At 45.1% G+C, this 23,774-nt stretch overlaps 1 protein-coding gene and 1 long non-coding RNA gene across 3 annotated transcripts; both read right to left on the bottom strand.

Moving 5' to 3' along the window:
- Nucleotides 1–4,771: 4,771 nt before the first annotated feature.
- On the bottom strand, nt 4,772–7,971 carry LOC123152664 (uncharacterized). Of its 2 annotated transcripts, none has more exons than XM_044572158.1 (3): nt 7,149–7,971; nt 5,986–6,083; nt 4,772–5,233 (listed from the first exon to the last, which is right to left on the bottom strand). In XM_044572158.1, the coding sequence occupies exons 1-3, from the start codon at nt 7,252–7,254 to the stop codon at nt 4,886–4,888; spliced, it is 552 nt and encodes a 183-aa protein (XP_044428093.1). In that variant the 5' UTR covers nt 7,255–7,971; the 3' UTR covers nt 4,772–4,885. The 2 variants fall into 2 exon arrangements, with proteins under 2 accessions (XP_044428093.1, XP_044428092.1); XM_044572157.1 differs by having other exon boundaries at nt 4,805–5,245.
- Nucleotides 7,972–19,640: 11,669 nt separating this feature from the next.
- On the bottom strand, nt 19,641–20,803 carry LOC123154653 (uncharacterized). The gene is made up of 2 exons (XR_006476970.1): nt 20,327–20,803; nt 19,641–20,162 (listed from the first exon to the last, which is right to left on the bottom strand). It is a non-coding gene; the product is annotated as an uncharacterized lncRNA (long non-coding RNA).
- Between the last annotated feature and the right edge of the window lie 2,971 nt (nt 20,804–23,774).

A 23,774-nucleotide genomic window follows, 5' to 3' on the forward strand; every position in this document is an offset into this window, starting at 1 on the left:
ATGGGCTTCCAATATATCGATCTTTATGTCTCAATCATTTTAAGACTCCTCGTCATGTCCGTGATCACATCCGGGACTCCGAACTACCTTCGGTACATCAAAACACATAAACTCATAATATAACCGTCATCGAACTTTAAGCGTGCGGACCCTACGGGTTCGAGAACTATGTAGACATGACTGAGACACGTCTCCGGTCAATAACCAATAGCGGAACCTAGATGCTCATATTGGCTCGTACATATTCTACGAAGATCTTTATCGGTCAAACCGCATAACAACATACATTGTTCCCTTTGTCATCGGTATGTTACTTGCCCGAGATTCGATCGTCGGTATCTTAATACCTAGTTCAATCTCGTTATCGGCAAGTCTCTTTACTCGTTTTGTAATACATCATCCCGCAACTAACTCATTAGTTGCAATGCTTGCAAGGCTTATAGTGATGTGCATTACCGAGTGGGCCCAGAGATACCTCTCCGACAATCGAAGTGACAAATCCTAATCTCGAAATACGCCAACTCAAGAAGTACCTTCGGAGACACCTGTAGAGCACCTTTATAATCACTCAGTTACGTTGTGACGTTTGGTAGCACACAAAGTGTTCCTCCGGTAAACGGAAGTTGCATAATCTCATAGTCATAGAAACATGTATAAGTCATGAAGAAAGCAATAGCAGAATACTAAACGATCGAGTGCTAAGCTAAGAGAATGGGTCAAGTCAATCACATCATTCTCCTAATGATGTGATCCCATTAATCAAATGACAACTCATGTCAATGGTTAGGATACATAACCATCTTTGATCAACGAGCTAGTCAAGTAGAGGCATACTAGTGACACTTTGTTTGTTTATGTATTCACACAAGTATTATGTTTCTGGTTAATACAATTCTAGCATGAATAATAAACATTTATCATGATATAAGGAAATAAATAATAACTTTATTATTGCCTCTAGGGTATAATTCCTTCAAGTAAACATGGGCTTGAAAATGAAACTAATGGATGTTGTCACTGCTCACCTGTATGGTAACTTGGATTCGAACATATACATGAAGGTTCCAGAAGGTATCCCTATTCCAAACCATGATAGAGCAAACAGGGGTCTATACAGTGTTCAACTTCAAAAGGCACTGTACGGACCCAGACAGTCTGGTAGAATGTGGTACAATCGCTTATGTGATTTCCTTCATGAGAAGGGCTACACGAGCAATAAAGATTGCCCATGTGTTTTTATACGACGATCCCAAGATGGATTCTATATAATCTCGGAGTACGTGGACGATTTAAACATAATCGGTACGCCTGAGGATATTGAGGAAGCGAGTTCCTACCTGATGTCGGAATTCGAGATGAAGGATTTGGGTAAAACCAAGTTCTGTCTAGGTCTGCAACTTGAACATTCCCCTAATAGGATTCTAGTGCACTAGTCGGCCTACACCCAGAAGGTGTTGGAGAGATTTGGATTTGATAAGGCATATCCTTCTAAGACCCCGATGGTCGGAAGATCTTTACAGCCAGACAAGGACCCGTTTAGGCCAAAGGAAGAGGGGGAGGAAACTTTGGGACCAGAGGTTCCTTACCTAAGTGCAGTTGGAGCACTAATGTACCTCACAAATTGTACACGGCCAGACATTGTGTTCGCCGTCAGTTTGCTTGCTCGGTATAGTTCTGAACCTACCAAGAGGCATTGGAAAGGTGTCAAGGACGTCTTCCTTTACCTGCAAGGGACCAAAGATCTTGGCCTGTTTTATAAAAGAAATCAAGACCTATCTATTATAGGCTATGCCGATGCTGGGTACCTATCGGACCCGCATGATTGCAAATCATAGACTGGATATGTTTTCCTTTGTGGTGGAACTGCGTTTTCCTGGAAATCGTCCAAGCAAACACTTGTGTCGACTTCCACGAACCACTCGGAAATCATGGCACTATTTGAAGCGTCAAAAGAGTGTGTATCGCTTCGGCGGATGATCGGCCACATTCAGCAGACATGTGGGCTGAACACCGTAGAAACCCCTACCATTATCTATGAAGATAATGCTGCTTGTGTTGCAAAAGTCCAGATGGGTTATGTGAAGAGTAACCTCACAAAGCATATTAGTCCCAAGTTCTTCTATGCACATGAGCTGCAACAGTTGAACGAGGTGAGAGTTTTGCATACTAAGTCCTGTGGCAATCTTGCTGATATGTTCACTAAATCATTACCGGCATCAACCTTAGAGAGTTATGTGCGTGGAATCGGTATGATGAGACTTAGAGAGATGCAAGGTTTAGAGGGAGAAACTTCACAAATTCGGCATTAAAATCTCGATCCTGATGATCGAGTACTCAACTTGATGGTTGAGTGGATTGTACTCTTTTTCCCTTGAGTGAGTTCTCCTGATGTTTCTCACACGAGGTTTTTGACGAGGCAATTCGTGCAATACAACAACGTATATTGTGTGCTCTTTCTTCATATTTTTTCTCACTGGATTTTTCAGAATTTTGAGGCATGGATATACGGATAATTACCCAAGAGGGAGTGTTGGGAAACCGGGCCATCCGAGGGGTGGCGGCGGCCGCGTGCGATACGCACGGGCTGGCCCCTCCCGGTTCCATATTTTAGGTTAAGTGGGTTCTTATCCCTTGACCCCCTACCCCCTATATAAAGCAACGAGAAGCAATCATTATAACAGTTGATCATTAATTAATAAAGATAATCTCCTTCATATTTCTCTATGTCATCTATTTTTGCGTGTTTGACTATTTCATCTACGACGTTCGCTCTCGTTCTGCAACCTCGGACCGGGCTTGCGGCAAAGTTGCAGAACAGTGTGCACAGTCGGGGGAGACCGGTGACCGGAGCCGGTTGCTGTGTCGATCATGGTGCTCGGCTAGTGACTTCGTGAACGCGCGCGCAGGCCGGGGACCGTGACATCGTGTCGTGACACACGCCGGGCCCCTGCCGGCTATGCTCAGGCACGGGTAATTCATCTCCTTATTTCAGTACGTATAAAATATCTCACGCGTCCACTGTTTTGACACGTACTCCCTCCGTTTCATACTAATTGTCTCTGAAATAGATGTATTTAGATATATTTCAGTGCTAAATACATCCGTTTAAACGACAACTAATATGAAACGGAGGGAGTATGTGTGTGCGTGTGCGTGTGCAACTGCTGACGGGAGAGAGGGTAACTACACAGGCCGGTCCGTTTGTCAAAAAGTTAGGCGTGCTCGCAACGTCAATTTCCACTAAGCCAAGCTAAAGGTGAAATGTGTCTGATATAACATACTTTCTTCGTTTCAAATTACTCGTCGCAGAAATAGACATATCTAGATCTAAAATACATCTAGATACATCTATACCTACGACAAATAATTCAAAACAAAGGGTGTACGACCAAATGAGCGCCCTGGCTTATGTGCAGGTTCCATGGACAGTTTCCGTGCCACATGACACGATGTCAAGATCAATGAACGCACACGATCGATGTTACCGCGAAAGGAGCATAAAATGTAACTGTACTATCACCTTCGTTCTGATTTATTGGTTCCTTTTTATTTTATATCAAATTTTAATCATAAATTTAACTAATAAAATGTTATGCATGTCATAAAAATCATATCGTTGGGTTCGTATTTGAACATAGTTTCTATGATATAATTTTTGATGATATGCATTAATATTTTATTAGTTAAAATTGTGATCAAAATTACCTTACTCGGAATTTAGGCAGTGTGGCTTAGTTGACACGCGGCCGGGTGCAGCTCATCATCGGCAGGTGCATGTGGCATCGCATGCAAGATCAAAGGTCAAATGCTTTCTTTTCTTGTTGCGGGATAAAGGCCAGGCTTTCGTTGGAGAATCAAGATAGGGAAACATGATGCGCATGCAACACCACACGAGGAAAAAAAAACACTAAAGATACACTTTAGAACGCCCATGCGGGCCAGGATCAGGTTTTTAACTATAGTGGATTGACTTGTTTTGTGATTGGCTGCAGCCGGTCCAGTGAACCCTGCATCATCCGTGCAGAAGGGGTCGTGTCGGTACGTGGTATCAGGTCTCGACCACCGACGCGCCAAAAACAAAAGCAAGTTCGGAGGTTCCAGGAATCGACTGACAAAGGTGATCTATCACTAGCCGGGTACAACCAACGAACGAACGAACGAACGAACGAAACCGACCCACCCGCTCATGAAAAGACCGGCCCGTCGGTTCGTGTCCACAAGAAAGCACGCACGACCGGCGCCGGCTGGAATCCGCGAGACCACACGTGTCTGCTTGGAAGCTGAAAGCATTTGAGCAGTGCGCGGTGGCCACACCACACTGACAAGCTCCTGTCATTCGATGCGTGCAGTGCACCTCGCTTCCCAGAGAGGCAACCGTGCGTTGCACCGAGTCTCCATGGAGCGGAGTGACGGAGAGTAGAGATTCGGTCACCAGGTCGAGGTGCGTGATAAATGCCGGTTGATTGGCTCGTCCGGCCGCCGCACCAGCTCTCGTTCGCTCAGTTGATCACCGGCGGTCGGCGCTGAAGATACGGTGCTGGACCGGTCCGGGCTCCGTGCGTGCTCCTGCCTTCAGCATGTGCGTACATTTCCAAGTGTGCGTACATTGGGGTTTTTTGTGACGGAAATTAGTGTCGTTGACTGTGCGCGAGCTAGATTGAACATGCGTTGTTTTGGGAGGCCAATCTGCCGGGGGCGGAGCCAGGATTTACGTATAGAGGGGGGGAGTAGAAAAAAATCCAGTGCAAAAGATAATTATAATTATCTACACTACTATTAAACAATCCAACAAGAACTTCACTAAACGCACCCCACAAAACATACACAGACCATTACAACCCCATGATTAGACCCACTAATCTCAATCCAACGGATAGCCTTTATCTCATGTGTCTCTGGTGTGCACCCAACAATTAAGGTTGATTGACCATGCTCCACCGCCCCACCGCATCATAGACTCCACGCGGGCTCGACCAAAACCCCTACAATCACGCACCACGCAGGCCATGCAAAGAAAAACATAACATATATCCCATAAAATAAGCAACAGATCCCCAGGCTTATCCCCTCGCCGCATGGAAGCATCGTCGGCTTCCGGGACTACGACCTCGACGCCCGGCAATGGCATCGCCTTCCTGGTCGGCGCCCTCACCGCCCTGCACCAAGCCATCAAGTGTGCGGCTGTTCCTCCATCACCACTCACCGCGGATATGCCGTCAGCTCCCTGCACCTCCTTCGCCATCCTCTAAAACACCAGGCAAGATTTTAATACTAATACGTAGTATATTAGATATCTCTTCTTCTTGTTCTCCTAATTAGCACGGACAATAATGGTTACATGGTGCGCTTCATGCCTCTATCTAAATCAATGTTCAAATAGACCATGTTCTAAATACAATGAGCAGATTCTGGATTTTAAGTGCACAAATTTCAGGTGATACCTAGCCATGAAAAAAAACACCCCCAGCTAAAAATACCATAAGAATACTGCACCCCTAGATTTGTTCATGTGCATTTATTTCATATTTCACTTGGAACTTTAGACATATCAATTGATCTTGGCCAAAGAGAAACTTTGAGAGAACAATGGACACATATTCTTTTCAGTTCTATGAAATAGCAGTCCGTCTAATAAATCAGCAATTAGGAACTTTTGCTGATTGATCTCAGGACGAGATTTAGTACTGTAACTGTTATACTTGGGTAACTATACCATAAATAGCTTATTTGTGCAGTTTCAATCTACAAAAATATCTCCAGTCTACATACTAATAATATATAGGCAGCAATTGTCTAACATATAATAAAGCACATCCTATGCTGAACATGAACAATAATATAGCATGATGGTTTTAATGATATACATCCTATGCTGAACATGAACAAGACAGAAAATAATAAAGGATTCTCTCCAAAGTAATTACCGACTGTTTCCAATGATTTTGAATTTCAAGTAATAAAGGATATAAGGTTACAATTCATCACCTGAAAAAAAATCATAGTAATGTCTTCTCCAACTGACCACACCCTTGAGCAATTGATGAAAATGGATATATCATCGAGAGCCTTGCAAGCAGATTTATCTACAACAGGAAACACACAATGGGGACATATCAGATATTCCCAATCACCATCTGAAATGTTTAATGTTTACTGCCCCTTCAAATGTCAGCTTATCTACCAAATTCTATACATCTGATTGTTAAGTTTTAAGAACAGGAACGACATATCCAGCTATAATTACAGCAGGGAGCGACACTAACTAAACCTCTTGACACGCTAATTTAAAATTCAAGTATATTTATGCATGCCCCAACGATCTGATTGTATTAATGGCCATACGTGATTAATCGCATTCTACTTAAGGAACAACTTCAACTAACTGTATCATGCAAACTAACTGCGAGTTGGCAAGCAGGGACCTCCGATCTGGGACCTTCCTGGCCCCATTGGCCACCAAGCCCGGTTCCTAGAGTGGACGTCAGGTAGCGATGCATGAGACACAACTCGGTGCCCTCACCGCCGGGCGGCGGCGAAGGCAGCGCCACGCAGAACACAAGATGGCCCCCGAGCAGATATTGATCTTAGTCTCGCCTTCTCATCCTGACGAAATATGCCATTTGTATTTCCATGACCTTATTATTAGAACACACAGGGAACTTTCCTAGCTTCAGTCCAGACATGATTTGTTGAACGTGAACAAAATAAGAGTCACATATCTAAGATTTAAATCAACTTCTATTGCTATCTCAGTATGAGAAAGGAAAATCCTCTCAGAGCTTGGAATTAGCGGAGTAGGATTCTCACAGAATTAGTGGGTAATTCCTAGCAGAAGGGTATGGTTATTAGGCAAATAAAATTGAACAAAACGCACCATAATTTTTCCATGATCTGTGTGCTCCACGAACAGGGTTCATGTCAAACTCAACTGATAGATTCTACCAGTGAAACATCGGTGACAGAAAAGAATTACCTATAAATTTTAATATTCAAGCAGTGCATTCCTATCCCATCCCATATCATATATCAATCATACTGGTGTATGGTGATAAATTTGCAACGAGATGTGCTATTCGCTTCAGCTGTCCTCGAACAATAACTGTCCGGGCTCATGTCCCCTAGAAATTAGTTTACTGCCTAATGCTCACCCGAACTCCTTGTGCTTGGGGGCACCGTGAAGAGGACGTTGGCGGTCGTCTTCCAATCAGCGCCGCTGGACAAGTCGAACTCCTGCACTTTCTGGTACGCCTCCATCGGCGATGGGGGACCTCCCTCGCATCAGGATTCAGGAGGAGAGAAGGGGCCGGCTTCGCCAGCGAGCATGCCGAGCTCTAGCGCTTCCTCGAGCACTTCGGCGACCAGATTCGAAGAGGGAGCAGGGTAGAGCAGGGGCGTGCGAGTCCCGTGCCTCCGCGTCCGCCTCTGACGGCGCCTACTGTTGGATTGCTCGCGCGAGCATGCCGAGCTCGAGGGCCTCCTCGGCCACTTCCGCGACCAGATTCAACATGAAGAGGAGGAAGAGCAGGGGCTGCGGACCTCGCGCCGGCAGTGGGAACGAAGGGGAGTGGCGGCCTGACCATGAAGAGCCGGCGATGGAGAGAGGGAGCTGACGGCCATGGTAGGATGGGGAATGGGGGAGAATTGTGACGGGGCGGTGGGGAAGTGACCAGAGAAATCTGAGGGGGCGGTGGGGAGTAGTATTAGACAGTGGTCAGAGAGACTGTGAGTGAGTGAGTGCGGCGTTGTCCAAACAAAAAAAAATCTGTTAAGAGGATGCAGTCTATTTTGTGCGCTGTGTCTGATTTATGATTTGATGATTTTAAAAGCTTTTATATTTATTTTTTTGAGTTGTAGCTTTTTATAAAACTATCTATAAAAGTTGATAAACAAATTTATTGAAAATATTTATATAACTAGCTACCATTTTACTAGACTCGGAACTGAATGATGATAACATAAGAAACAATGAGATGCAAGATGATGGAAACAACATGGATCCCATAGATTGTCTGATTTTGAATCAGAAGTTAAGCTCTTCTCGCAACTATTTCTCCTTTCATCGTCTGCCAATCCAACAAATGATGATTTAATAGATGAACTTTACTTGTGCATCAGTATGGTTGATGATGTCTCTTACTGGAGTATAAGCCACATGTTTCAGTTTATTTTGTATTCTAATAAATTATTCTCTTATGTCATTGTAATTGACGAATTCCGATTTCTTAAATGGCTTGGTAATAAAACTCTCTAAAAGAGAAATAAGATTCAAAATAGATGTTTTATTGCAAATTATAATGCGTGCGTTGCACGTGCATGCTTACTAGTAAAGAACAAGGTGGAGAACTTGCACAACAATCTCGTAAACAATTTCAGTGTGCCAAGAATTCAAAGAAACCGACTGAGAAAACAAATTAATATTAATGGTGTTTGGAGTTGTTTTTTTTCCTCTTCTTAGTTGACGAATTTCAGTTGTATAAGTAACCAACTTAGAAAAAAGTTTCTTAATGGTGTTTGGCAGTTCCTTTCATATTCATAGTTTAGGAATTTCAATTTCAGAAATTAGCTATGCTATATACAGTGAATATAGGAAAATTCTGCATCACAAATAGGACATCGTACAAGATAATTTGCATTACGATAATTTCTAGGACACGTACGAGATATGAATTTTTGATAGCATCTCAAATAAAAAAACAAAGCAAATAAAATCTAATGTACAATTTCAACACTAATACGAGATGGGAATTGCGATGAGAGAGATAAGTATAGTGTTAACCTACTAGTTTGTTACCTGAAGCAATGAAATAGGCTTTTCTATTCACAATACAGATCAAATCGTAAGCGACAGAGCAAAGAGATCAGAGGCAGGTGGGCACACGACGGGCGGCGGCGGCGCCTAATCTAACCCACGTAGACCTGATCACGCATGAGAGAAAGCAGTTTCACTGCTCCAGGAGAATAGGCTTTTTTTGCATCTAAACACACTGTTTTATTATTCTAAAATGTTCATAGGGATACAATTCAAGTCTGGAGGGTTTATAAGCCACAAATGGCGCCCTAAGTCCAGACCAAAGGTGTGCTTAGCAAGGCTATGCGCCTCAAGATTAGTACCGCGACCTTCGAAGATGAAGGTGCATTGCTGAAATTGCTCGGACGTACGTATTTCTTATTTCCTTCACTATGCTTTCATACATACCTCCCGTGCCTAGCTTGATGTCGTTCACCACAACTTTGCAATCTGAAGCAACAAGTACATTTGGCAGCCCAAGATCCAGGGCTAGAGCAAGCGCCTCGCGACAAGCTAACGCCTCGAGAGTCCCCGGGTCCGTGATACTCGAGACTTTGATGGCTGATGAGCCCAAATATTTGCCATCATGGTCCCTGCATATTGCACTATAGGTTCCTTCCTTCGCAGATCTTGAAACAGCACCATCGACTCGAATTTTTGCTATACCTTCAGGGGGATGGACCCATCTTGATATGGCGTTGTTGCTGGATGTATTGGCCACTTGCTGCATCTTCTTTGGTCTACACTCTTCAAGCTCACGGATGTACTTCATAATAAAATGATGAGTAGCCAGCGGATTCTGGAAAATATGTTCATGTAGGGCTTGTCGCTGAGAATACCAGATGGCCCAAAGGGTAGTTAAAACCTGAGTGAATTCAGCTGTAGGAAGGGACTCCGTGAGTGCAAAAATCCACTGCTTTGCATCAGGTTCGGTGGTCTCATTCAAAACCTGAAACAGATCAGGATCTTGAAGAGCCCATACACACCTAGCAACATTGCAGTGAATGAGCGCGTGTTGCCATGAATCTTCTGCTCCACATAAGCCACAAGTTGTAACAGTGGACATGTTCCTGTGATGCAAAAGGTCAGTTGTTGGAATGGACTGCTGGGCTAGTCTCTACAGAAAGATTTTCAGCTTGGACGGGACGTTTATCTTCCATAAGTTCGTCCATGATTGCTGCTCTTTGTCAGAATTCGAGGAGTCCGACCTGCCCTCCAACCAAGCCTCACGTCTCAATTTAGTGGATACTAACATACGGTATGCAGACCGTACAGTAAATTGACCATTCTTCTCATGTTTCCAAGACCAAAAATCCTCAACGTGACAAGTACAGAGGGGTATAGAGAGTATCGCATCTGCATCTGTGGATAAAAAAATTTCCTCAACAGCCCCTGGTTCCAACTTGTGTCAGCTAATATCAAATCACCAACAAGCTGCGGTGGGTTTTGGATTCTGCTTGTGATCGGCCTCATGTTGAAAGGGCGTGGGAGCCAATTATGCTGCCAAATGAGGGTCGACTGCCCATCCCCAATGTGCCGTATTAAGCCTTGTGCCAAAGTATCACGCCCTTCTAGTACAGCCATCCATACTTGAGAAGGAGATGATCCCAGCTCAGCCTGCAAAAAATCACTGTTGGGAAAATATTTTGCTTTGAGGATCTGGGCACTTAGAGAGTTACACTCTGTTAGGATTCGCCATGCCTGTCTGGCTAATAAGGCAAGGTTGAAGCTCAATGTCGCGAAAGCCTAACCCGCCACACTGTTTTGGTCTGGTCATCATACTCCATGAGACCCAGCTCGGTTTTCTCTTGCCTTCTTTACTTCCCCACCAAATTTTTTGGATCAACGAATTTAGATGCTCGCAAAGGCCACGGGGAAGTTTGCAACATGACATAGAATATATCGGGACCGCCTGAGCCACGGACTTGATTAAAACCTCCTTGCCTCCGGCTGACAAAATTTTCTCCAGCCACCCTTTCACTTTATTCCAAACTCTGTCTTTGAGGAATTTGAAAGCACCATTTTTTCTATTACCCACATCAGTTGGCATGGCCAGGTATCTCTCAGAGAGAGATTCATTTATAATGTTAAGAGCATTCTTCACTTCTGTTTTGAGATTGTTTGGGCAGCCCTTACTAAAAAAGCACGATGATTTAGATAGATTTATTCTCTGCCCCGAAGCATTGCAATAAGAATCCAATAGGGAGGACAACTCGTTTTCTCCATCTACACTTGCTTTTACAAACAGCAGGCTATCATCCGCAAATAGCAAGTGGCTTACCGGCGGCGCCGATGGAGCAACTTCAATACCACTTAGGTGCGATGATTCATTTATTGTTTTCAAGAGGCACGAAAGGCCCTCTGCTGCAAGCAAAAATAGGTATGGAGAAATTGGGTCCCCCTGTCGGATCCCTCTGGAAGGTACAAATTCTTCAAGCTTAGTCCCATTAAAAAGGATAGAAAATTTTACCGAACTTACCATTCGCATAATTAAGGCTACCGAAGTGGGCGCAAACCCCATCTTGAGCATGATAGCTTCCAAATACTCCCACTCATCCCTATCGTACGCTTTCATCATATCCAACTTCACGACACAAAATTTGTTCCTTTGTGCCTTGTTCTTCTTCATAAAGTGCAAGCATTCATATGCAGAGATTGTGTTGTCAGTGATCAATCTCCCTGGAACGAAGGCAGATTGTTCTTCGGATATGATTTCAGGCAAGATTAACTTCAGTCTATTGGACAGAACCTTTGAAGCAATTTTATATAGGACGTTACAAAGGCTTATGGGCCTGAAATGAGTCAGCTCGGTTGGGTCTTTTACCTTCGGAATGAGGACAAGGACCATCTCATTAATTACCTCGGGGCTCTCCTCTCCTCGAAGGATACCAAGAACTACAACAGTGACCTCAACACCGCATAACTCCCAATGCCGCTGGAAGAAATGAGCTGGGTAGCCATTTGAAGCCTTTGCTAATCTGGATGCTAGTGGGCTTTTGTTATGGGCCTTTTAATGCTTTTTAAGGGCACACGCTGAGATTAGGGGGGGGGGGGCAACAAGCCTATACGTGCGATTTTATCTCTCGTGGCCATCGGTTCAAAGCATCGCTTGATGTGGGGGGAGGGGGGGGGGGGGGGGGGCGGGCCCCTGCTCATCGAGTAGAAAAAAAACCAGTGCAAAAGATAATTATAAAGAGCAAGGTTGAGAACTTGCACAACAATCTCATCAACAATTTTAGTATGTCAAGAATTCGAAGAAACCGACTGAGAAAACAAATTAATTTTAATGGTGTTTGGAGTTGTTTTTTTCTCTTCTTAGTTGACGAATTTCAGTATTGTAAGTAACCAACTTAGAAAACAAATTAATCTTAATGGTGTTTGCCAGTTCATTTCCTATTCATAGTTTAGGAATTTCAATTTCAGAAATTAGCTATACTATATAAAGTGAACATAGGAAAACTCTGCATCGCAAATAGGACATTGTACAAGATAATTTGCATTACGATAATTTCTAGGACACGTACGAGATATGAATTTTTGATAGCATCTCAAATAAAAAAAACAAAGAAAATAAAATCTAATGTATAATTTGAACACTAATACGAGATGGGAATTGCGACGAGAGAGATAAGTATAGTGTTAACCTACTAGTTCGTTACCTGAAGCAATGAAATAGGCTTTTCTATTCACAGTACAGATCAAATCGTGAGCGACAGAGCAAAGAGATCAGAGGCAGGTGGGCACACGACGGCGCCACTGCCGCAGGGGCACACGAGGGCGGCGGCATCGCCTAATCTAACCCACGTAGACCTAATCACGCATGAGAGAAAGCAGTTTCACTGCTCCACCAGATTAGGTTGAGGCTTCTTTGCTAATCTGGATGCTAGTGGGCTTTTGTTATGGGCCTTTTTATTCTTTTTAAGGGCACACACTGAGATTGGGGGGGGGGGGGGGGGGGGGACAACAAGCCTATACGTGTGATTTTATCTCTCGTCGTGGCCATCGGTTCGAAGCATCGCTCGATGTGTGTGTGTGTGAGGGGGGGGGGGGGGGGGCTGGCCCCTGTTCATCCCCCTGGCTTCGGCACTGAAGCTGTGTGCCGCACCGGCATGCCCCGGTGTCGTTTCCCGGCAGGTCGGCGATCTTTGTCTGGCAACACTGCATGGTGGTTGCGTCATCATGGGCGTGGGCGAATCCTATTTGCCTCTCATTGTCGACCAAACACACACAAAGCAAGCTCCTACACGGGGGAGCTACCACTGTGTACAACATTTTGGTTTTGGGAAGGTTCAAGTTTTAGTTTTTTCGGTTAAGCTATCAAAGGGTTTCCTGTCTACTCTTTTTTTCTTTTCTTTTTCTATTGTTTTCTCTACCGGGTTTATTTCAAAAAATCTATTTATAAATTATTCACATTGTTTAAAAGAAGTTGCCAAAATTCAAAAAAATGTCAAAAATTTTAATAATGTTTACAAAATTTTTTAAAAATATTCAAAAATGTTTTAGAAAATCTTCACATTTTTTTAAAAAAATTGAAAATTTCTAAAAATCTTTACTATAAAACAAAAATTACGTTTTTCTTCTTTATAACAAAAATAAAAAATGTTCAAGAACTTGCAAAATCGAAAAGGGTAAAAAAAACTACAGCAATCGCTTACTACAACACAAGTGCTAAATGGGACGACTGGTCTGAGTGGTCCCTGTGTGAAAGGTCGACTACTTTTGTACCTCTGGTCCTCGTTACTTCACATATAAGATTTATTTGAAGTCAAACTTCGGAAAGCTTGACCATATTTGCATGAAGAAAAACTACATCTACAACAATAAAGTTATATGATATAAAAATTAAATTCATTAGACATCTAATGATATTGATTTCATTTTGTTGACATTTGTTCTATAAAGTTGGTCAAACTTAGCGAGGTTTGACTATACACAAATCTTATATGTAGAGTAAAAAGGACCGGAGAGAGTAATTAGTGTCAAATAGGATGTCCGGATGGTCTTGTATGTAGCGGGATCCTATTTGCCGCCCGGGTGGTAAATAGTGCTTGCTTTGCTGAGAGCGAGCCTCCTGACGCCTCTTGTTGGGCCCGCCCATGTTTCGTTTTTCCATTTTTTTTGTTCTGTTTGTTAGGTGTTTTTATTTTTTTATTTTCTTTTCTTCTCTTTTTAGTGTATTATACAAAAATTTCACCGTGTGTTACAAAAATGTTCATCATTTATTTAAGGAAATGTCACGGTATATTACAAAAAAGTTGACTATGCATTATAAAATGTTCAAGATATTTTACAATTTTTAATGTGTATTACAAAAAGTATACTGTATGTAAAAAATGTTCACCGTATCTCTACTCCTATAAAAATCTGAGTTGGTGATGATGGTGTGCCTGCCATCTTTCATTTACAGCCATCCGATTTGCATCCAACGCGTCTGAGACAAACTATGGCAATTTTACAAATAACCCCCTGCCACTCCAGTTCAGTGTTTAGCCCATCTCTACCCCACCTCATCTAGCGCCATCTCAGGAAAGAAAGAAGGATCTGGACTGGTCGGTGCCGTCGGCCGTTCGCCCCCAGGCTCCATTGCCGACCACTACCACAAACCCCTCATCGCCGTCTCCACCACTCCCTTCCCTGTCTCCCTGACTTTGACCTGGGTAAGTATGCTGCCGATTAGGACTGGACATGAGCCAAGCCGAATTCAGATAGAGCCATGTTAGCTCGCTCGGAAGCAGCCAGCTCGGCTCGGTTGGGTGATGCCAACGAGCTGCATATGGGTGGCTCGGCTCGTTCTACACTGGCTCTGTTTAGCCTGAGCGGCTCGTGAGTGGATGGACAAGGGAGGTGCATGCTGTGGATGTGCTGTGAGTGATGGTGGTCACCGCCGGCCACTAGGGCGTGCCAGAGCAAGTGGCGGTGCGGCGTTGAGGCGGAGGGCACGCACCTGCCGACGTTGGTGAGGACGCAACACAAGCAGAGAAGAACATGGGTGGGCAGCGCGTGAGCATCTGCTTGCGTGTGTGCGCTCGGCAACGAAAGCATGCCTGTGTGCGTGCGCAGGGGACGGATTATAGATGCGTTGGGAAGAAGAAGAGAATGTAAGAGTGAGGGAGGTGCGAGCAACAGCCGTGTGCGGCGGCAGGGGGGATGGATGCATCGCGTGGGTCAGTGGGTACATGCTGCTCATCTAGGTCACCAAATAAGGATAGCTTTGTATTGGGCTTGGGCTGCTCTTGTAGCCTATACATTTCGCTGCTAATTTAAAAAAAATACTAGGCTGGAAATGAGCCACAGCCCCAACTTTCACCACCGGAGTCGTTCGAGCCCCAACGTTTCACTGCCTCCCTTGTATTCTTGCTTCAGCAGCCCCAACTGCGACCACAACGTCTGTGTCCTCCCCTGTCTCCTCCAACACCAACCCCCACAAGTACGTTGGTGGCTACGCCCTGCTCATGCATCCTCGGCGGCGTAGCCACCACCTACTATTATTTCCCCCTTCCCGGCAACACAATCCATGTTGATCACACTCTCATAGATGGAACAGAGTGTGGGGAGGTGAGATGCACTGCCCTTCGCCTTCTGATCTGACAAGGACCAATGTATGGGTATTGATGAAGAAGAAAATCTTCTTCTGCAGTTGCAGATATGTAATGGTAACATACGGAAGAAATGCCTATTCTGTAGTTGCTCGGCCCGACTCAGCTCGGCACGGCAAGGATCTAATTATAGGTTCATCCTATTTTTTTACTTGATTGTTGCATAAGAAATGCCAGAAGGAAGATGGGACATGAACTTGGCTCTTGAGCTCAAATAATATCAATAAAATTTAAAGAAATCTTTTGGAAACAAACATGTAGAACTATTTGTGCAACATTTCATGAAAAAATAACATTAATGTTGGACTAGAAAAATAAACAAATCGTAAAAAAAACTATTTTTAAAGCTTTTTTTGGCAAAGCACCACAAGTGTTTTTTCTTCATGAAGTTTTGCATGCAGCTTGAACACTGGAACGTGTTTATTTGCAAGAATAGGTTTGTTATGTCTGCTATTCTGTCTGCATTTACTCTTCACCCGTATGCTTGTGAGCTCAAAAGCAGAATGAATATATCCAAAGAAACATATTGCTATTTGTTACACATGAGATGACCACCACATAAGTTGTGAAATAAACTACTCTAGATCAATGCATTTTGGTTAGCCGTGCAACGCACGGGCATCTTACTAGTACTAAATAAACTCTGCGTGCATTACAAAAATATTTATCGTGTATTTAGAAAACATTCATACATTACAAAAATGTTCAATGTGTATTTAAAAATGTTGGAATAAACCCATCTTCTACAGTGTTGGGTCACTATATTGTTAGTTTGCTACAGGGCTGGTTTTCATTTCCTAGATTAAAATGCATACCTATTTCTAATCAATTCCTATTATGCAAAAGCATTCCAGATAGATTGCACAAAAATGGTTTTTATTTGGATTCCCCTATTTAAAAGTCACATATAATTCCCTTCATATGAAAAAAAAACAAGAGTACTCAATGAAATTCTCTATGAGGGACTTTGTATCACGACATGACTTAGCACAAGTAGAAAGTATGAAAATATAAAGATAAATAACACTAAAATGTATTCATCAGAATAGCGGAATAGCAAATTAAGAAACAAAATAAATAAATATAAATCTAATCTCGACAATCGTTTTAATATTATCGACAGAAGAAACATTTCTTCTATCTAAAATAAATCTCGTGGATCCGCCCATCACAACTTTGTGTTGTCATTCTGAAATCTTGCACCATAGGCCCCCATCGACGAGATCAAGCCCCAGAGAGCTACACCACTAGATCAAGCATACGCCCACACCAGAGCGTCGCCACTAGGATCCACATAAGCATGAGAATCGACAATCTTGCATGCCTAGAGCACCGTCACGACAACAACCACCATGAGCGCGACCTCTGGGTTGGGCGACATCTCCGCGCATCTGCCCACATGATGCGTACGTATATAGCGGCTTCTCCGGGTCGATGAGCTCCACCACCACCATACCGATGGAGGAGAAAGGAGACATCGTCGTGCCGACCCTGTGCCATCCACCTGCTTGCTGCCGCTATGGCTACACGGGGTTTTGCGCTGCTCCTCTCGCAGCCGCCGCCATTGCGACTCTCTAGTAATCGAGAGCCACGAACGTACTGGATGTCGTAGAGCTGACAAAGGCAGTAGGGGACGTGGTCAAACTCCCGCCCCAGATGCCTACACAGCCGCTAAGGCTGGTCATAGCGGGAAGTAACTTAGGGCCTGCTTGGATCCAAGGGACTATTTTTAGTCTGACTAAAAATAGTCTCTTTTAGAGGCTAAAGTTCCAAGCACCCCTGACTAAAGAGAGGCTAGAACTAGTCTTGAGGCTAAAACTTTTTAGTCACATGAAACCTACTAAAATATGTATTAGCCCTCTCTCTTCTCATTTAATTCATCTCCTTTTGCACATGCGAGTTCTGGATTGGATGGTTTGGAAGATAATAAATGCTCAATAACTTCATTTTAGTCTCTTTAGTATTTGGATCCAAGCATGGGTGAGGCTAGCAAGTTTTAGTCCCACTATTTTTAGTCATGGGACTAAAACGTATCCAAGCACCCTCTTAGACTAGTGTCATGCATATGACACTAGTCTATGTTACTATCTTCATAGTGCAAAGTGTTATAGAAATAGTATTATATATGGTTGCATTTATTAGCTTATAGACTCAACATTTTTTGGAAAGCGTTACGTGATGATAACATAATATGTTACTCCAAACACCTCTCTCCTCATTAACTAGGTGCCACATAAGCAAATTTGTTTTAGGATGTGTTATGTTACTAGCTAAGTTACTCCCACTATGACTAGCCTAACACGACCATGCGGGTTGCTTCCCCCGCCGCCTTTGCTCCTCCAACTGTAACGGCCATCGCTCCCACCGAAGCGACGATGTGGAGGATCAAAACAGACATGGTGGGGTGGGGGCAGCGGTGCTCATTGAATAGCAAAGAACCATCACAGATAGTCGGCCATCGTTGCTAGGGAGGCGAGATGCCCTTTTTTCAGACCAGGAAGTTTCATTCACTCTTCTGGTTGATCAGGGGCGAAGGCAGCCAGAAGAACTTGTGGGTCATTGCTAGTTTTTTGGATATTTTTTTATAGTGTATACAGTATTTGTTTTCTAATTGTAGCCTGTTTTTTTTGGCAAAAAGTTGCGGAGTTAACTGACCCCATAACTTTTATATAGAATTGCCACTACGGTTGATGACGAATTAAAGGTCGGGCTCGTCTCAAATGTTCGATCTAAAAGCATTATATGGTTCAGATAACTCACCAGCACTCTCGAAATCTGCACAAATAAACAAAATGAGAAATTAAATATATTGGTGAAGAGATGGGACAAGGTTCCACAGATTCAGAAAGAACACAAACTTGCCAGGCATCCAAGGAAAGCCAAACCACTCAGGACGGTGGTTAGAGAATATACAACCGGACCCCCTATTTCCTCCCTAAACGCACATAACATCCACCCAGCCAGTGCCCAGTCGAAAAAGTTGACCCAAATGGACCCCTCACTTAGTCCCTATACATCCCGGACTGACCAGCACCCTTCAATTTGGGACCAAACATAGAGACGATATGAGGGCGCCGAACGCGACCAGGCATCCCGCTCCAGGTCATAGCAGTCCCACCTACAGCCATCTGAAGCTCCTTCCTCTCTTATCTCCGCACAGCATGAAGGATGCAACAGCGAGGTGGTCGTGTTGCTCCTCGCGCTGCGAGGTGGGACAAGTAGGCTTTGTCAAGACGGCCGCACCCAAATTTTAGTCCCACCTCGCCACGAGGCGGACGCCGACCGGTTTAAATAGGCGCGCTGGCAGATGTCAGCAAGCTTCTCTATTGTTGCATAGGTCGATCAATTCTCGCTGCGTGAACGAGGTAGCTTGACACTAGATTGCATTTCATCAACTGATGATTGTTCATCGAGTGTCAAGTTCATCTCGTTCATGTATATACGTTGATAGCCCTACTACAATGGAAGTGATTTTTTTCATTGAATTTTATTTTGGCCTACACTCTTGCACCGGAGTGCACCTTGCTCGGTCAGAGATGTTGTGAGTCAAAAAGAGCCGTGCAAACATCAGTGTTCCATTTGTGAAGGAGATAGACCATGATTATGAATCTTCTCTATGATGAGCAGAGAAGATTTATATTGACAGTCTATCTCCTTAACAAAGGGTGCAATGATGATTAAAGCTTATCGTCTCTGGACGACTCGGCTATTTAAGCGGGTCGACTAGCTGCTCACACGGTAAGGTGGGACTAAGCATTCGAAACCCGCCGGCCCAATACGGATGCGAAAAATCTTAAGTATGAGCAATTTATTCGGTGTTTTTTGACAGCCCGGCCCAAACACGGACTAAAACATCCAAAGTGATCGACGTGTATTTGTTTGCATGTATTAGCTGTTTTGAAAATAGGATTTGTGATTGCAAATGATAAATTTTAAGACCCGCCAGGTCACTGTTCGTGGGGGCGTCCGCCGAGCCGTGGAGGTTGCTGCTGTAGATTCCTAGTGGATTCCAAAAACTGTTCCATGTCGTCACCAGAAATGACATGTCCGGCTTATGTTCAAAACCAAACGGGTAAGCTGGTTTTGTGCTCGTCACTTCACACTCACGCACCTCAGGATCATGTGAGCCCAGAGAAAAAGTGGCCAAAATCAAATGCAAGTTTTGAAGCTCGTTGGCAGCTGCATTAGTGAGGCGGTTTGAAGAGAAACATTCAAAAAGGAAGGTGAAAATAAAATAAAATGTTAGCCAACAGATGGGTTGCAAACTTGCAATGCTATTAGCGAGTTGATGACAGTGAACAAGAACAACAAGAACTGGTGTTCAGAAGGAACGAAAAAATGGAGAAGAATTGAACAACAAAGTGAGGACACACATACTGTTTATTTCTTTATTACATTTCGTTGGTAAAACCATTACACCGTGGCCTACGGGCCAATCAAAAAGCTGCGGTAGGAAATTTCCTGTGTTGTTGCTTACGATCGGCGAAGCATAAAATTGACAACCTGATTCACGCCACCGTTTTCACTGTTCACCCTTTCCACGCAGCATGAAAGGATAGAAAGTTACTCTGCGCAAGGTAAACCTGAAGAAATGGAACCCGCGGAGAAATTCTCAAAGAAAACATAGAGGCCGGAGCAAGAGCTAACCTTTTTTTGCGGGTTTCTGCTGCTGAGCAGGGCTGGGCTTGGGCTGCTGCTGTTGACGACTTGTTGGATCTTTCTTCTTACAGTACGAGCAGCGTGTGCAGGAGCAGCCAGCAGTGTTGGTAGTGTCCTCCCTGTCCACGCACCGTGATTATATAGGTACAGATAGATAATACAGTTAGACGAAGCTCAAAGCCAAGTGTAAAATGCCAAGAAAAGAAAGATATATGCAGATTCTCAGAGGAAGGAGAGAGGCTGCAGATCTCATCCCAGCGAGTCATCCAGATGATGAGCGTACCTTTTCTTGTCTGTCTTCGCCTGAGCGGTGGGCTCCACCCGCTGTCGATCCGGCCGGTGGACTTCGTTGTGCGGATTACGAGCCTTGGCTGCGGGCTTTACCCAGGCTACCGCGCCTCTCAACAACCCCGAAGTCCAGGCGACCCACCCCTCGTCACCCTTAGTCCCTAAGGGAACGTTTGGATGCCTCGCCTGATTGCCTCGCTAGGCAGGGCCAGCCTTGCCGACGGAGGCGAGCCGAATCGGCTCGCTCGATGAAACGCGAAAAAAGCTGAAAACCGCTGGTAACGAGGCGTGCTCGCCCAGAAACCAAATGCTTCGCTTCCTTGCTGGGCCAGGCTAGGCGAGCGCTTGCCTGAGATCCAAACGTTCCCTAAGAGACCATCGTCAAACTTCCCCATCGTACCGTAGGCTAGCTCAGGTCGAGAGCTAACTAACCGTGGGTGCGATGAGCCGATGATGGTGTTTGCGCAAGGTGAGTGTGTGACAGGATGGCATACACTCGGCTGCCGGTGGACGGATTTATAGGCTCTCGCCCATCGCCCATCGCCCGGCCGCTTGACCAGATGGAGCTGCCCGGTCCGTTCGTCATATTCAATCATTCGAGTAGTTAATTAGCCATGAGCTAGACGACGTGATCATGCATGACCTGGAGCACGGTGTACATGGATGATTGCTTGCCCGCCCACAGCCCACCTGCTCCATTGATCGATTACGACGATTAGAATACTTCCCACAAGCCGAAACTAACCAACTAGAGCACTTTGGCTGTGGACAGACGCCAGATCAGCCAGAACGTGGTGTGAAATACTACTTGCGGCGACTTGACCCGACGGAGCGCCATTGTCAATGCTTTCCGGCCGCGCGCGGCAGCCATGCACCCACCCAAGACGCGGCTAACAGCACGGCAAGTCATCCACTTCATCCATGCATACTCCATACTCTACTCGTTGGCTGATCGACACCAGGCCACAATGCAGCTTCCTTCCTTCCTCGTCACTCCCCGGCCGTGCTGTGGTATACTTTTAGTTTTTTCGACGAAGGGTGAATTTTATTACTCAAAATAAAGCATCAGGAGGATACAAACATAATGAACACACACCCGGTCTCTGCATAATTAAGATACACACAGCCAACATCAAAACACACACACAAAAATTGCCGGCAACTAGCAAAGTCATATAAGGCCAAAGCTATGTCTAAGTAGTGAAAAAGAAAAACGTCATGAAGCGATAAAAATCACGATCTACAAACTACAAGAATGACTATATCCACACCAACCATCTTATGACACTACAAGGACAACGATATTCTTCAACAACAACGCCTTCAAGAAGGGAGCGACGCTCGAGTGCCGCCGTCACCGGAACCAACCACCAAAGGCCAGTGTCTAGATTTTCACCCTAAAAAAACAGTCCGAGTATATCCGAGCAATGCCTTCAACAAGGTAACAATGACAGAACATCATCATTGCCAGGTATAACCGTCAAGGGCCAGACCTAGATTTTCACCCCGGAGCTTGAGACCAGGTACTCAACAAGCAACACCATCGGAGTCAATCATGTGTTGTCTCCACCACTTTTCCGCGATCCTTTTCGATAAAGGGTGGATTTTATTAACTCAAAATGAAGCATCAAGAGGATACAAACACTATGAGCACACACCCGACCTCTGCATAGCTAGGATGCACATAGCCAACACCAACGCACACACACCACACGCTACAGAATAGCAAAGTCATATCAGACCAAAGCTATGCCTAAGCGAGAGAAAAAAAAACTCGAAGCGACCAAATCCTCCATTGACAAACTACAGCTATGGCCATATCCGCACCAACCATCTAATAACACCACAAAGACAACAAGGTTCTTCAACAGCAACGCCTTCAAGAAGGGAGCAACACTCAAACGCTGCCGTCACCGGATTCAACCACCAAAAGTCAGAATCTAGGTTTTCACCCTGAAGAATTAGATGGAGCATATCCGAGCAATGCCTCCAACAAGGTAACGATGCAACAACATCGCCATTGCCAAGTATAACCAACATGGGTTAGACCTAGGGTTTTCACCTCGGAGCTCATCTAAGTCGACCATCTGTTGTTGCCACCACTTTTTCACTTTCTCAACAGTAATATGTGTTGGCAAAGAAAACCAAACACCGCTACTGCATAACCATATCCTCTGCGTCAAGCCGTCGTCTGTAGATTGCATCACACCACTGATGCAAACCATCGATAAGGAACCCTCGGGAACTCTTTTGATGACCACTGCAATCCCTTGTGGTTTTGCTACCACTGTCCGGACTAATCACTATTGCCGATGCAGTTGCCCGTGATGGAGCTGATCCGGTAAATTCCAGTACCAGCCGCCTTTCACACAAATGCAGCCACGGCAGCACAACTGCACAACCATGGAGTCTTTGAGATAGACCGCACAAATAGCATTCACTGTCGGTCTGGTCCATGGCCGCCAGATCTCCAACTTGCCCCGATCCAATCTGGACAACGAGAAGCAGGGACACCGACGGGAGGACAATCAGCAAGAGTCAATCTGAACGAGCACCGAGTAACTCCGGCCTACCCAATCCGTTCTGGACGATGGGATGCAGGAGCCAATGGGCTCCGTGACATAGCAGGATGGCCAGGCATTGTGGCAGTTCTTGAATCCCTGTTCAACGGAACGAAGTGGCTGAGCTGAAGTGGGCATCAAGTCCATGAGGGGCCGACCCTGGCAATTGCAGATCAGACGAAGGTGGAGCAGGCTGATGGGGCCGTAGCCGCTGCATCGGGAGGCATCAGGCCACCCCATCGCCAGATCGGTTGAAGGTAGAGATGACCAACTCGAGCTCGAGGAAGATCTGCCGTGGTTAAAGGGCACGCCCCAACCGAGTCTGCGATGTGAGTCAGTGATCCACTGCCAACCTGGGCCTCCGTATGCCGCCGAACCACGCCGCTGGACACCGGCGAGCGCCACAGCCCCGTCACCCTGCAGATCTGGTCGCTGCGGCCGCTGCGTGGAGCACGCCCGGGAAGAAGAGAGACGCCTCAGGGGAGCGCCCCGCCGCCGCCGCCATCCCCGATCCCTGCTCGGGCTTCACCGGTGGGCCCTCAAGCGGCGGCGAGACGAGGAGATCGTGGAGGGTTTCTAGTGGCGGCGCTGGGAATCGCCCCCGTGTTGCCACAGCGGGTTTCCGCGATCCTAGCAGCTACATGTGCTGGGTTAGAAAACCGATAGCAATCGCTGCACAACTATACCCTCTGTGTCAAGTCATCATCCATAGATTGCATATCACCGCCAAAACGACCACTGGATCTTGAAGAGATTCACTCGCAAAAGATCCTTCAGTGGCCATCGCAATCTGTCGTGAGGCCGCTACCACGCTGGGGAGTTCATCCTGTCTTGCCACGATCCGCACCCGCCATGCCAAAAGCCTTGCGGAAGAGCAGCGGA

This window comes from Triticum aestivum, chromosome 7A (assembly GCF_018294505.1).
Source record: "Triticum aestivum cultivar Chinese Spring chromosome 7A, IWGSC CS RefSeq v2.1, whole genome shotgun sequence".
NCBI classification, from domain to species: Eukaryota; Viridiplantae; Streptophyta; class Magnoliopsida; order Poales; family Poaceae; genus Triticum; species Triticum aestivum.

Excerpts from the sequence above, each read along its gene's own strand:
- LOC123152664 (XM_044572157.1), bottom strand. The coding sequence starts at position 7,254 with ATGGAGGCGTACCAGAAAGTGCAGGAGTTCGACTTGTCCAGCGGCGCT. Across the intron at positions 6,084-7,148 it reads CCCAAGCACAAGGAGTTCGG|ATAAATCTGCTTGCAAGGCT; the intron begins GTGAGCATTAGG and ends TTCCTGTTGTAG. Across the intron at positions 5,246-5,985 it reads TTACTATGATTTTTTTTCAG|AGGATGGCGAAGGAGGTGCA; the intron begins GTGATGAATTGT and ends CTGGTGTTTTAG.